General features: G+C 36.9%; 1 protein-coding gene across 1 annotated transcript in view; it reads right to left on the bottom strand.

Annotated features, from left to right (window-relative positions):
• Nucleotides 1–16,395, bottom strand: part of LOC145672959 (uncharacterized) — a 56,225-nt gene that overhangs the window by 7,189 nt on the left and 32,641 nt on the right. The window contains exons 10-12 of the mRNA XM_081742223.1: nucleotides 11,846–11,953; nucleotides 5,650–5,739; nucleotides 679–758 (exon numbers count right to left, since the gene is read on the bottom strand). Coding sequence (XP_081598349.1) covers nucleotides 679–758; nucleotides 5,650–5,739; nucleotides 11,846–11,953 — 278 coding nt within the window. The remainder of the gene's footprint in view (nucleotides 1–678; nucleotides 759–5,649; nucleotides 5,740–11,845; nucleotides 11,954–16,395) is intronic.

Genomic DNA, 16,395 nt, shown 5'->3' with positions numbered 1-16,395 from the left:
AGGAGCCATTTCCTTCGGGGAAGAGGTAGTCATAAAAACTGGTATGTGAAGCAATGAAGTAGTTCACTACACGCTAATACGCTGCAAAAGTACTTGTTGCTTATATGGGGGAAGTGGAAAAGTTGGTCATTTTTTTTTTTTAAAACGTAAATTACATTTATTTTCTGGGCGGTTCCATATAAGACAAGTTATCTTTTCACTGAATTGGTCTAGAAGCATAATTCTTGTTTCTGTATTTTCTAAGAACAATAATGAAAAAAAGAAAAAAAAAAAGTGTACATATAACGTGATACTATGGTGCGGGTGGGCGAATGTCAAATTCAATTAATTGTTCTTCTACGTATATTTTTTTTTTTCAGAATATTTCCAACATAAAACGAATTCATTATGCTTTTCGTTTCAGTAAACAACAATAATTCTCCCTCTTTCTCTCTCTCTCTCTCACACACACACACAAAATCATTTTGTAGCCGGCGTAGGGTAACTACAAAAGTTGCCAGGGCCCCCCTAGATTCATTTTTTTAATGACTTTTAGGAAGTTTTAATCTCTGCCCGATGTATAAAAGTTAATATAAAAGCGATATGTTATCCTAAGATTTACTTCTCTTTATTGATTAAGTATTTATTAAGCAGGTCTACACTATTTAGTACCATAATTTTTAATAGGCTAATGTTTACCTGATTGTCCTGTGGAGCCAACACTGCTATCATTCCACCAGTGCCAAGATTTGGAGTTAAAATGCTTTGCAATGGAACATCTGTTAAAACGAGACGATATTGACATCAGTATTTTACAATTTCTTTAAACACTTAACATATTAAGTATAAATGATGAGTACAGTGAGCGATCTTTTAAAATACTAACTTTACTTCTTAAGAAAAAAAGTTTAAACTCCACGATGTCAAAACCAAAATTATATCACTGTTTCTGACCTTGAAACCGGAGTAACATTAATTAAAATATCACACTATTGCCATCGGTGATTATATTCAATGAGAAAAAGCGGAAAGGCTATTACTCACCGCAAAAAATATGTAGCAGAATTTTCTTCTACATGGAACAGATAGCGCTTTCGGAAGCTGCTACTTCCTTCATCAGCCTGTGGTAGACTTCAAAAAGGATAAAAAAAAAAAAAAAAAAAAAAAAAAAAATAAAGGATGCTGTCAAACATTAAAACTCACGGGAATGGTAACTCTCTGACATTGTTCACTCCTGTTCAGTTTTCCAAATGGTGAAAGTATGTAGTAAAAAGATTACTCCAAATAATATTTATTTCTCCTTTTTCCAGGTTAAGTGAGGGCCTTTCTTTGTGAATATAATATGATTCTTTAATTTTTCGTTCCGTTGCTGTTTTTACTTTTTCAATCAAACATGATTCCACGATATGATGGTTATAATCTCTAAGATGCATTGCTAGACCGGATAACTGTTGTGGATTCCGAGATTTCGAGGTATGAACGTGCTCAGTTATTCTAGTACAAATGTTCCTTTTTGTTTGGTCTATATACACTTTATCACACTGACATTTCACCTGATAGACGGCACTGCTTTGTAAAGGGTCAGTGAAAAATTGGCAGAAGGATTGGTGTCCCTTTGGTTCCACATTTTTAAGCAAAAATCAAGCAGATTCTGCAAAGACGCAACATCAAAATTTCAGAAGTTCCTCCAAAATCTATAGATAAATACATAACCAATTTTAACCCTTTTAAGATACATCCTAGTTTTTACTATAAAATGATCGTGTCTTCAAAATTCGATTAAGCGAGAGAACTAAAAAAGCTATTTAGTTCCTTTTTTTTTAAAAAAAATTATTTTACAAGAGAGGATGCATTGAAGAAAGCTTTGGAAGGGTCCATACGTTTCCGAGCGTAGGAACATAGGGGGTATGACGTCACCACTTTACAAATTCCCTTTTTTAGTGAGGTCTAACTTCAACATTTTTTGATGAGCTTCTCTCTAACCCTAGATTTCTGAAGTTTTACACAATCAATCAGTGGACTCTTTAGTTTTTATCTGATTTTTTTCGGATCTTTTCGTCAACACAGAAGGGGGATTCAGCAGGGCTAAAGGGTAAAAAAAGGGATATTTCTTGACCAAAAAACCACTTTCGCGATTATTGCTCCGCTCGGGTACATGGCGATTCTGAACAAAACGACGTATGAATCATCATTCTACGATAATTAGAGACGAGTCAGGAAATTTTAAAATATTGTAGGGTGCATTTTGGGCGTTTTTTGATGCTCTCCCAACATGGGTAAAAAACTTTCCCGCCCTTACTATTGAAGACAGGAAATTCTAATTTGTCACAAGTAATTAGTACACTACGTAGTATTTTTCAAGATTTTTTCAGGTTTGTGCACAGACCCGGGAAGGGGGGGGGAGGTTAAGGGGGCCCCAAACTTTGAAGATTTTTTGTCAAAAAATCCCGATTTTCCTTCAAAAAATCCCCTCAGATACATGATAGGGACATGCGAGTGGTACTGTCTGAAAGCCTACCCTATTCTGAACAAAACGACGTATGAACCATAATCCTACGACAATTAGGGATGATGCTGTACCTTCTTGATTGAAAGTCAACAAAAACACCTGAAAAACCCGTATCTTAAAAGGGTTAAAGCATTTGTTACTGACCCTTTACAAAGCAGTGGCGTCTATCGGGTGAAATGTCAGTGTGATAAAATGTATACAGGCCAAACAAAAAGGAACATTTGTACTGGAATACTGAGCACGTTCGTACCTCGAAATCTCGGAATCCGCAACAGTTATCCAGTCTACCAATACATCTTAGAGATTATAACCATCATATCGTGGAATCATGTTTGATTGAAAAAGTAAAAACAGCAACGGAACGAAAAATTAAAGAATCTCATTATATTAACAAAGAAAGGCCCTCACTTAACCTGGAAAAAGGAGAAATAAATATTATTTGGAGTAATCTTTTCACTACATACTTTCACCATTTGGAAAGCAAGAACAGAAAACAGTGAACAGGAGTGAACAATGTCAATTAGTTTCCACTCCCGTCAGTTTTAATGTTTGACAGAAGATTTGGTTTTTTGTATATACTAACTTTTTAATCTTTTTTAATCATCCTCCATTTTTTTTTTTAAAATCCTTTTTCAAGTCTACCACAGGCTGATGAAGGAAGTAGCAGCTTTCGAAAGCGCTACCTGTTGCATGTAGAAGAAAATTCTTCTACATATTTTATTGCGGTGAGTAATAGCCTTTCCGCTTTTTTGTCATTAATTAATAAAATAGTTCGCAACTGCTTCAAGATGGGTCCAGGGATTTAGATATATACCAAGTGTGCGATTTAAAACCGGACTCCAACATACTTTTACTGTTAAAGAAGGTATACCTCAATCTTCTTGAACAGATTATGAACACTCTCCAATGTTCGTACACAGTGATGTTTTCTTATTCTCTGTTCAATGCTCGATTTCAAATTATCAACAGTTAGGGGATTCGTACAGTAGCACTCGAACACATTGAGATTAGGTGATCCCGCAGGCCACGATCCTTTAGAGATGAGTTCTAATAAGTGCATCTTCAAGAACTGCATTTATTAATCTTGCAGTGTGAGCACTAGCATCATCTTGTTGGAACTATGCGTATTTGTTCTCACATATCATTACCTGTTTCATTACGACTTATCGAGATTTGTAATCGTACTCTTCTCAAGTGAAGGAAGAAGACGAATCAGAAGAGAGAAATTGTATTTGCAGTTACAAATACATACATACATACATATAACATTAATTAAATTAGGATACAATCTTCTGATCTTGGGACAAGTTTCACTCCCTATATAGGACTGTCGAATAAGAAAAAGAAATTTATTGTAGGAAAAAGGAATAGATTAACCATTAACTATATATATATATTGTGCCATCGTGTACAATAAAGGAATGTAGAACAGAATAGAGTAATTAAAAGAGCAGAAGGAAGGTCCCATAATAATAATAAATATTATCAAATAGAACAGATCAAAGAGACATTCACTCGGCAGTAAAGAAATGTCTTCGCTTACGCACTGGATCTTTTGTTCAAAATATGTATTTGAAATGACAATGATGGGCCAAAAGTTGCACTATTTCCATAATTAACTTGTCTGTGACGAAGAAATACTGTTTTATTGTTGAGATATAGAATATTTCCACATACATCTTGGATACATAAATGAGAAGAAAACTCAATCAAAAACTCGATTATCCATATTTGAATTAATGGATCATAAAACCATTATATATGCCCATTTTGAAAGGAAGTTTCAGGCTCTTCGCTAAGCTCATCCCCACTTAAAAAAAAAAAGTCAATAACTTAAAAGACAATGAAGCACGTAAGCTAGATAGAACATATAAGACGATATTAAATGAACTAATAATTGTTTTCAACACCCTCCGTAAAGGTACAAATTTGAGTGCCCAACAATTACGACGTGACAAGTTGGGCACCCAAGTCTCTAGTCTATGCGAGAAGGTTTGAAACTTATTAGTTTATTTAATAACATTTTGTAGATATTACCTGGCTCACTTTCTATATTGTAATATTACCTTGTTTAGGTAGTAGGTAGAGCAATTTAGCACACTAGATTCGGTCTTCTGTCACAACTTTTTTTATTATAAAATTTCTGTTATATACAATATAACAGAAAGTCATTATAAATGTAGCCCTAAGACTAACACAAAGTTCACTAAGTAGTTTAGGTAATATAGGTGTTCCTAGGTCCATGCAGCCAAGGGAAGGATCACCACAAAGCTCCAGGCAAGCTAGGAGGGTATGAAAACCAGAACTCCAGGCAAGCTAGGTGGGCAAGAGGTCTTAGAGCTCCAGCCAAGCTAAGAGGGGAACTGATCAGCCGAAGTTGAAAAAAAATGAAATGAAATCTTTAAGTTTTACGTCCCACGGTTATGTCGGTTAGGCTAAAGAAGACGGTGATGATGAGAGATGAATGAAATGGTGGAATGAAGAAAGTGGGAGGAAACGGGGGAACCTCGAGAAAACCAACGAGCACGTTGTTTGTCCACCACAAAGTCCACACGGCGCGAGCTGGGATCGAACCAGGGACCCCAAGCACCGGAGGTGAACACTACCACTGAACCACCGCGCCTCCACAGCCGAAGTTAATGTCGATTGAGAAGTTACAAGGAGTTTTATACCTTCTCCTAAGCAGTGGTGGCGAAAGTGTTTCTCTGTCACATGATCTAACGATGGTGATGCCTGTCGTCTGTTTCTGGTAGTAATTGTAGTAAGGAAGCACGTGGTGTTCTGTTCAAAATAAAAGCACCTGTTGGTGTTTACAAATACAGACCACATGCAGCATATTACAATATTTTAACTACTTTTCATTGTCTTTACGTTATTCAGTAATAAATAAATAAATAAATAAATAAATTTAAAAAAATTGGGCTAGCAAAGAGTCAATGTGCGTTGTAGTCTTATCAATGCTGCCTATGCTCAAAGGGCTTCCTTTTGATTCGCGAACTTTTGGTTTCAATTTCCGGAAAGATCTTGACATTATCATTATCAACCTATATGTCAAACGCAAGGTAAAAATAACAGTTTGTTGTTACTTCACAATGACATTGGTTCTGATGGTTCGTAGTTTAAATCAATAATGTAAAATATCTCTTATCATTAAGTATTACCTGTATTCATGAAATCTGCAGAATTAATAACAGCTGTCTCTCCACTGCCAGTTAACATGGTCTGTCCCAGGGTTAAACCATTCATTGCAGCTATTAATGGAAAACAACATTAAATACAATGTAAGAATAAAAAGAGGAAGAAAATGTCATTCTTAAATTAATGGTGACTTTTCTGCACATCCTTCAGAAATATTACTACTCTGCTCTATGTTAAGAATTTCTGGTGTAAAAGGATGCAAAGTGAAACCAGAATAATAATAACAATAATTATACCCTGGCAAAATTCACTGCAAAAGGAATCCAACTTAGGGAATGCGAGGGATCCACGGGTTAGTGGAACAGTCTCCACTGGAGGTCAGCTGCGAATACCGAATAAGCAGCCTCAACCAGAGTAGCAGTGAGGACCAGGGTGTACTAGACATCAAAAATGAAATCTCTGAGTTTTACGTCCCACGGTTATGCCGGCTAGGCTAAAGGAGACGGTGATGATGAGAAATGAATGAAATAGTGGAATGAAGAAAGTGGGAGGAAACCGGAGAACCCCTAGGAAACCCACACAAACGGTGTTTTGTCCAACTCAACCACTGAGCCACGGCGGCCCCTGCTGGACCATCAAGTGGTGATAATGGCTCAATCAAGTAATACAATGCCCATATCCCACTGTGACATGGCAATCAAATGCCGTTATTCAATAAACACTATCCCTTGCTATCTTGGAAGGTTATGGTGAAGGAACACAGGCTAGGTGATGACTAGGCATCGGTAGTTTATTTTGCATGTTTATCGTAGTTTTAGTAGATATTGCGTATTTTTCTGCATCTGTTTTTTAAACGCATATTCTATGGTTTCTGCTTCAAAGAACACCACAATTTGTAAATCAACATGGAAATATACCTTGTTCATAGTTGATTTCTCTCATCAAAGCGCTCCTACTGTGAAGAAAATTCTAATTTTACACAGATTTTCTATCTGGTTCAGTGACTTTGCACCTGCTACGAAATGTCACTGGCCGAATTCCTTGCAATGGTATGCATTTCAAACAGGGGCACCTTTATCTATTGATGAGATCACTCCAGCAGTTTGACATGTTGAAAGAAAAGAGATCGTCGTTCGCTACATTAAATGCGTACATTTCATAAGTTTGAAGACTTTACTAGACATGGATCAGTGTTGTGTTGTAAGTTTTGTGAAATTACAGTGACTGCGGGAAAGAGGTTAGAAGTAACTCAACATCTAATGACTTCAAAGCATGTTAAAAAAAAACACCAGACTTTAATCAGTTTCAATTAACAGATCAGGAAATCAACGATCTGTCCAGCAAAAATTTTGTGTCGAGCTATGACGTCTGCAAATTTTCAATTGACAAAACTCAAAATAAAGAATTTGCAAATTTTTGAGAAAATATACTAAAAAGCCATTACCAGATGAATCTACTCTAAGAAAAAAATTACATCCCGGTATTATACGGTAAATCTTTGAGTGAGTTAAGGAAAAAAGCAATGGTATCTGGGTTTCTTTGGACGAAACCACTGATTCTCAGCAAAGATGAGTGGCAAATTTTGTGTTCAGTATACTCGGTATTGAAGAGAGGGGAAATTCTTATTTATTGCATTGCATTTGCTGGAAAGTGTTAACTATCCAAGTATTGCAGCCTTTTTCAAAATTCTGAGTCTTTTGTGACCTTCGGGTATTACCTATGATCGAGGGTTAATGGTATGTACAGATTCAGCTTTTTACATGAAAAAGGCTGTAATAAGTCCTCACGTTTTATACCAAAAAATGATCCATGTAACCTGTATAGTGCACGGGTTTCATCGTGTAGCTAAAGTGATTCGTACACTTTATCCAAAAATAAATAGTGATTTCTTCTGTCAAAAGTTTTTCTAAAAGCTCCCAGTCGTCAAGCTAAGTTTAAGGAACTTGCCGGAAATATTTCGCTGCCCCCTTCTTTTGTTACAACACGATGGGGTACTTGGCTTGATGCGGTAGCTTACTACTTATATAATATTGCGTAAATACGAGGGTAGGTTGATAAGTTCTCAGCCTATCCAGGTTCAAACAAAGCTAGATATAAAAGTTATATACGTTTATGAGGCTTATAATTTGTGAAGCTACTGTGCAAAATTTGGTTTGACTACACCAATTTTATCTTTTTTTTTTCTTTCAGGTCCAGTGAGGATGTCAGCCCACATCCCAGAAATTAGTAAATTTGAACACTGTGCATTTATCAAGTACCTCTTCCTAAAGAGACTCTCGCCGAAGGAGATCCACAACGACCTTGTCACGGCATTGGGGGACAAGGCACCATCGTATGCCACTAGGAAGAAATGGGCAGCGAACTTCAAACGTGGGCAGTTTGGTCTGAACGATGATCCAAGGTGTGGCAGACCAATTTCAGTCACCTCTCCCGAGATGATTGACGCCATTCACCGGATAATTTTCGACAATCCCGCTCAAACAGATAGAGAACACATTGGGCATTAGTCATGAACGGGTGTGGAAAGTTATCCATGAAGACTTGGGTATGAGGAAGGTCGCAGCAAAATGGATTCTGAAACTTTTGAACGCAGATTGGAAGCATGAACGGGTGGGGGCAGGTAAGGCAGTTCTGTCCCAATTTCAAGCGGATAAGGCCAATTTTTTGCAACGGCAGGTTAACATTGGACGAAACCTGGTTATATTTCTACGATCCCACGACGAAACAGCAAATGACGGAATGGCGCCACAGCGGTTCTCCACGTCCGAAGAAGGCTAGGACACAGCGCTCCTCTGCTAAGGTCCTTGCTACGGTCTTCTGGGATTGTGAAGGAATTCTATTGCTGGATTATCTGAAATCGGGTGAAACCAGCAATGCAATTCATTATACATCTTTTCTGGACAAACTGAAAGCAGCACTAAAGGAGAAGAGACGTGGAAAGCTGTCAAAAGGGGTAATCTTCCTCCAGGACAATGCGCCCTCACGCAAGGCACGTCTGACATTGCAAAAATTGGAGGACCCACGGTTTCAAATACAGGAATATTCACCTTATTCGCCTGATTTGGCTCCATCGGACTTTTATCTCTTTCCTAAATTGAAAATGTTTTTAAAGGGAACGTATTTCAATGGTGCCAATGATGTCATTTCTCAAACAGAGGCCTGGTTTGCAGAGAATTCACCCGACTTGTATTTGTCTGCCTGCAAGCACTGCAGCAGCGATGTGAAAAGTGCATTGCACTACAAGAGGAATGTGTTGAATAAAAAAACCAAGCTTCGCTTCCTATTTATTTGTTTCCTTGGTGAGGCTGAGAACTTATCAACCCACCCTCGTAGTAAGTAATGTTGTCAAAGAATTTGATGCAAACGACGCAATTTGCATCAAAGAAGCCAAATAGCTCTTAGTGCTAACGGTATTACTGAGGAACTTGCTTTTACTCATTTGAATCTCATGTGCATTTCAAGGACAATTAAAAACTTGAAACAAAGGGATTGTCTTTAAAGGAGAATCTCGCAGAGGTGTGAAGAGAGTCGAACAACTTTTAGCAAGTGTTGAAAGAACAAGAGTTGTCGGAGAAGTCCGAATATGTGCTTTCAAAGAACTCTTGCTACAACTTTCTACTTCAAATTGATTCAACTTACGGCGGTAGGATAAATGTGGCTGAACAAATGGAATGTCCGATGTTACAAAATTACAACATGCACCTATTGTTTCGTGCGATGTGGAAAGAGTTCGGATTACAAAAATATTCTTCAAGGTAATATCATAGGTTTACTTTTGAACATTTCAAGCACTATATTGTTATCAAGTGCAACAGTAAGTAGTGACCCTTCCTATTTACTCCCCGTTCCCCTGAAAAAAAAAAAAAAAATGCAAGTGAAACCACTGTAGTAAATGTAACAGAAACATATGGTTAAAAAAAAAAAAAAAAAAAAAAAAAACTATTGAAATAATTGTTCTTAAAAGTATACTACAAGCAGGTAAGGTAAACATGAAACTACTGTGAGCGCAAGGAAAGATGGCATCTGACAGTTGGGTAGAGCACGTGCAGTATTGGAGGCGCTTTTGCCAGAGGCTCCTTAACAGAGACAGTAGCTCTGGCGACAAACGTAAGACGTTTAACAAGTCTCTCAACTACCGGCAACAGCACGGTCAGTGACTTTCGTTGCCTAGTAACAGCGTGAAAGAATACTGCTGTGATTGGCGAACAATCCTCCCTCTCGTTTTGTTTACAACATGTGCAGCTATTCGTCAGATGCCACCTTTCAGTAACTCGATAATAAATGTGTACTTTCTGATTAAGAATAATAAGCTAGTTATTATTCAAAGCCATTTCTGTTATATCTCTTACATTTTAGTGTTATACTTTTAGTTTCGAAGGAAATATTTAGGAAGATTGCGCACGTCGTGGTGATTATGGATATATTTTTGAGGTTTTCTAGTGCATAATTATCCGAAGCCAAACTACAGGGTTGCTACTGATCTGAAAAAATCTATTTTCCTCACTTCTCCCTGACTTTTGGCAGGAAATTCTCTGACTTTAATGACAGATGTCGGATGACGTTGACATATTACTAAGGAATAAATAACGGTGAATATGTATATATGAGAACATTTATTCTATACAGACAAATAGTAATCAATTGCTCACACATAAAGAATGAGTCAGATAAAACTTGGCCGCTTTCCCCCGCCATATTTTCTGGTATATAAGATGAACATTGGCAGCACTGTGCATAAGCAAGGGCAGAATGCCGATTTTACTCACGAATAGATTGTCAGTTGTGAAGTGCGCGTGGTGTGATAAAGAACGATGAGTCAGAAAAACGAAAACTAATTGTGAACAAATACCTCGAAAATCCAGGTATGTCCTTAAATAAATTAAGCAAACTCGTAAAATACCCTCGGTTTATTGTGCAAAATGTAATTAAAAAGTACACACAAGATTTAACTGTTGAAAGAAAACCTGGCTCAGGTAGAAAACCGGGGACTAGCCAACCGAAGCTGGAGAAAAGGGTTACTGCATTGCTGCGTCAGAATCCGAATTTATCGGAAAGAGCAGTTGCTGGTGTGGCCAAAGCGTCCCAATCTACAGTGCACAGAATTAAAGCAAGGAAAGGTTTACGATCTTTCAAAGTGCAAAAGGTACCTAATCGAGACGAAAAGCAACAACTGACGGCAAAATCCAGAGCAAGAAAACTCTATGATCTGTACCTTACTCAATATGAATGTTGCATTATGGACGACGAAACCTATTGTGTCGCTGATTTCAGTCAAATTCCCGGAAAGGAGTACTATGTGGCACTGAAGAGGGGAGATGTGCAGGATAAATTTAAACAACGGAAGGCATCCAAATATCCTAAAAAATATTTGATTTGGCAAGCTATTTGTTCATGCAGTAAAAGAAGCAAGGTGTTCATCACAACAGGGACAATCAACGGCGAAATTTATACGAAGGAGTGTTTACAAAAACGCTTGTATCCATTTGTGATGTCACACATGAACTCTGTTTTCTTTTGGCCAGATCTTGCTACCTCTCACTACTCTAAAGCAGCCACTAATTGTTATAAAGAAATGGGTATCGTCGCAGTTCGAAGAGAGGCCAATCCACCAAATTGCCCTGAACTTAGGCCAATTAAAAAATATTAGGCCCACATTAAAAGAACATTGAAAACATCAAAAGGGAAGGCGGCTGACTTGAAAACTTTTCTGTCAAGTGGACTGCAGCTGCCAATCAAATAACAGATGATGTGCGAACTCTTACGAAGCGGATTAAAAGTAATGTACGAGCATTTTTCCTTAATTAGTTCTTTATGATATCTTTTGTGTGTTTAATATTTTTTACTTTATAGTCAACTAAAGTATTAAAACGACCTTTCTTCTTTTCATTTCTTTACCTACTTTTTTGGTCAAAGTTACTGGCCAAGTTTTTTCTGACTCATTCTTTAAATTTTACTTACCTCTCATAAATAGGTATTATAATGTCTGGCAACGCTGAAATTGATGTACAATTTATGTTAGAAAACATATACTTTATATAAAATTTCCCAGCTTTCCTGTCTTTTTTTCCTGACTTCCTTGACCAGTAGGAACTCTGACTATCATAGTACTTAAGTCGGCCAACGGAAAATCGCGAAGAATACTTAAATAATTATAGCTTGATTTTAAGTTGCAAAAGTATCAGCTTTTGATTTATTCCTCGATATAATTAATTTACTTACCATTTGCTGGTGGATTGGTTTCTGCTGTATATCGAAGAACTTCCGTGTTTGGCAACTCATTATTACCCGTTAAGAGTGCAATATAATCCAGATGGCTATTATCCGTCGCTGAAACGAAAACAATTGCAGACAAGTTTTCGATGAAGTACATTATGAAGCATATCACAAAGACATGAATTCATTCTTAGTTAACAGGTTGACTGCCATGAGCATCATATGTGGTGATCACATTATTTGTCTGTGGGGCCATGAGCACCATATATGATGCTCATGCTCGATATCACAAATTACTAACCTATTCAGATTCTTGAGCATCATATATGATGCTCATTGTCACAAATTACTGTGAGACCATGAGCATGACATATGGTGCTCGGCTCCCATTGGTACATTTTCGGGAGAAGCAAACTAAAATGTGACATGACTATCCATAATTGAGCCAAAGGTAAGAAGAAATTTATGGCCTCCTGAGATCAGTACCCTCAAATCACCTTGGCAGTCAACCTGTTAAATTGCAAACGTACGTGCTATCTGTGCGAATAACCTTATATTCGACTGTGGTGCGGATGGATGCCATGTGAGCTATATATATATATATATTTAGTCAAGAGGCTGCGTAAGTAAGTACAACTCACATCATCGACTGGACTTATGTTCAGTGGACTGGACAAGCTCTAACTTTACTATTCTGATATAAATACTCACAAACAATCACTCGAACTCATGGCTGCAAACATTTTTTTTAACTTGCAAACTACAGTATGCTACAAATACGTGTGAGACGCGACTGTGCATCCGTCTGTCTGCAGAAAGATGTTACAGTAAAGACGCTAAGAGACAGAAAAACAGATTTCTGCTAAGAATTCAGCCTCCTAAGAACAGATTCAATTTTCGTCGCTACCCTCTATGCAATCGGAAGTAGTAAATTTTAATAATTTCCAATACTGGATTCCCATAAAGTCAAACGGGAAATGCTCGAAGATTAAATTCGTTTTACGTTCCACTATTATGCCCTGTAGGCTAAAGGAGACCGGCAGTAAGTATGAATGAAACGGTGGTATCAAGAAAGTGAAGGGAAACGGGATAACCCTCGAGAAAACTCACGTACATGGTGTTTGCCCACCACAAAGCCCACTTAGCACGAGTTGGAATCGAACCAGGAACCTCACGCACTAGAGGTAAACGCTCTACCACTGAACCACTGCGGCCCTGATAAGAATAGTGCTAAGGAATATAACTTACCATATTCCTGCATAAATTATTTGATTTGATTTTTTATTAACGTTCCTTTCAGCAGCGAGGCAATCTATATAAGACGTGGATCCACAGCTTAATAGACGTGGACCGATGGATCCGAGTCACGAGCACCAGCCGGGAATCGAACCCGCGTCTCCCACGCCACCTAAATAATTTGTATAGAATACAGCAGTAATGTATGATTCAAAGAAGGAAGAATATGATTCAAAGAAGTACGAACATAGTCTTGTTGATTTCATCTTCTGTTCCACAAAATTAATATTAACTTATTAATATTTTTTTTAATTGAATTAAATTTCTAGTTTTATGTTCCACACTTACGCCTTTTAAACTAAAGAACACCGATAATTAATGAAATAATTGGTGGGACGATAATGTGGGAGAAAGCAGGGATAACTCAGAAAGAAAGAAAAAAAACATCGGACATGAAGTTTTCCAGTACAACATAAATGGCCGGGAATCAACCAGGGGCTCCTAGCACCAAAAGTTAGAGCCCTTCCAATGAGCCACCGTGTCCCCAATGTTCCTTTTCCTTAACACAACACACGAAAATTAACCATTTTGTTATCACATTTTAAAACCAGCTAGATTCTGTAACAGTCTTCACTTCATTTCCTGAAGTAGAGCACAGTACGAGGCGTGTCCGGAAAGTAAAGTAAAAAAAAAAAAAATAAAAGTTTGTTGAAGCTACATGAAAGAGCACACTTTATACTACTTTTCGACATAGTTTCCACCAATGTTTAAGGTTGGTTTAAAGAGACAAGTTTTGTCGATAGATGGCAGTACAATCTTCGTATCTCTTCCATGTATTTTTACCTCTCACGAAAATTCACGATTTCTGTTGCATATTTCAACCTACAGACTTCAAATTTTTAGAAAAGTAACTTCATAATCTATCGAAGGCAATAATCCGTGCCGATTTTTTATTTAGAATTATCTTCGTTGTTAAAATGGATATCCAAAGCTTTAACAATGGAACTGTTTCAACAATGAAGAAAATTCTAAATAAAAAATCGGCACGGATTGTTCCCTTTAATAGGTTATGAAGTTCCTTCTCTAAGAATTTGAAGCGTCTACGTTGAAATTTGTAAAAGAAATTGTAAATTTTCGTGAAAGGTAAAAAATACATGGGAGAGATACGAAGAGTGTAGTGACATCTATCGGCAAAACATGTTCCTTTACACTAACCTTAAGTGTTTGTCATAGCGGGTGACCATTTTGTTCAAACTTTCACAGGAACATTCCGCCAGTAAAGACAACCGTTAAGTCCACAACGTTTATTATTATTATTATTTTCATCGTCGTTACTTTCGAAGCACTTACCACCGAGATCACACAGTTCTATTACTCATGGCATTTTCACCGTAAGTCTCTACAATTTGGCGATGAATTTCGGCTGAGGCTTAACGTTCCTTGCATTCAAAAAATCTGATAACAGCACGAAATCTCACAGTAGGTAGGTCCAGCAATTGTTTTAAATATTGTAAATGATCCCAGGACACAGTACACTCACAACAACTCAACCGTACTAGCGTCAGTGAAGAGATAATGAACTAATAAAACTAGCGCGCATGCGCGAAGCGCTGATACTAGCGCTTGCGGTGGCGTTCAAACGAAACGGTGCGTACTTGCCGGGCTCTGGCGGGATGTTTCGTTGAGGACGGTTTAAACAAGTTGGCACCTGCTCTGACAAGTGTTTGAACTACGAAAAACATATAACAAACAACAGAGAAGATGAAAAAAAAAAAAAAAATAGCCAACAAACTCTTAGCAGTCGCTATAAAAGATTTTAAAATTGATAGAAAAATTTTTAAATTGTATAACAAAGCTATTCTAATGACTTGCACAATACTGTGCTGGAATGTGGAGTCATAGACTATTTCTAAACAAAAACCTAATGCAAAAAATAATATGAGTGCAGCGCTTAATGTTAGTTAGAACGCATGGCATCATAAAAGCTATCTCTGTAGAAACAATACAACTTTTGACCAATGAGAAGTCCATACATCTTTAGATATTAAGATGTATTAAGACGTAGCTAAAGAATAATGACAGAACCAAGATGTTGGAAATCATGGGAGAATTCCTAAGCACCGAAGACGATATTAACAAACTGATTAAACGGAAGTGGGAAGTTGAATAGAGAGATTCAATAAAGAAACAAGGAGCAAGAACCATTATCCCAATCTTAAAAATAAAAGAAGAAATGGGAACAGACAGCGGTGAATTAATAGAATACATCTCTGTACATGGACCGTATAAATCTCATCTAAGACTACTTAATATAATTAACGACGATAAATGTACATGTAATGAAGTACAAACACCAGAACATATCTTCTGGAATTGCAATAATTATATAACACATAACAAAATAAGACACCAATTAAAAAGGGACAATATACAAACTATAATAAACAATAAAACGAAATTAGAAAAATTACAATTTGTTGCAAGACACGTATCAAGGAACTTGTGGAAGGAAAGAAAGGATGAAAGAAGAAGAAATTAACAAGACGCACACCCTACATTGTAAATATAAAGAAATAAAGAATTAGAAGAAAATAAAACTAATCAAATCAAACAGATAAAAGAAAACTTAAGTTCTGATGACAATTCCAGAACTTAAAACCTCTCATTGTGTTAGTGTTAGTATATAGTGCCTTGTTTAGTGTTTTGCTAGCAGTGGCAGGATTTTAAAATATAGCAAGTGAAGGTGGTGAGAGAAATTCAGATAGACCAAAACAGTTCTGATGTTGATTTCCAGAACTAACAACTAACGAAAAATTGGAAATCCGATTTCCTTTCAAAGAACTTTCTTTTTTTAGTGGGAAAAACAGATATAAATAACATCAAGAAATAAATTCACACAGGGAAGGTAACTAAAAACTGGTAATATTTCTTTTAAATTATTTATTTTCTCTTTTCAGCTTATACCTTTACAGGTTATGCACGGTGCTTCCTGCTCATGTATATGTATGTATGTATGTGTGTATGCGCGTGCCTTTGTGTATATTTTCAATTTTATTTTTTAAAAAACGAAATAAAAAAAAACAATAAGAAAAAAGATAAATAATAGGGCATGATTTAAATTTTTGTTTTAGGCATCATGCCAATAACAGGTGAGCCTCGCCTCACCCTAACTGAGGCCAATCACAAAAAGAGAGAAATCATACGGAATAAATAAATAAATAAAAAAGGAGACAGAGAATTACGAGTAAGTGACCGTAGCGTCTGTCATTCAATAAGACCATATGAAATAGCAAACGCAGGGGGAAGTGGAGGCTTTAAAA

This window comes from Thermobia domestica, chromosome 16 (assembly GCF_964235325.1).
Source record: "Thermobia domestica chromosome 16, izTheDome1.hap1.1, whole genome shotgun sequence".
NCBI lineage: Eukaryota > Metazoa > Arthropoda > Insecta > Zygentoma > Lepismatidae > Thermobia > Thermobia domestica.
This window is presented reverse-complemented; position numbering and strand designations above follow the sequence as displayed.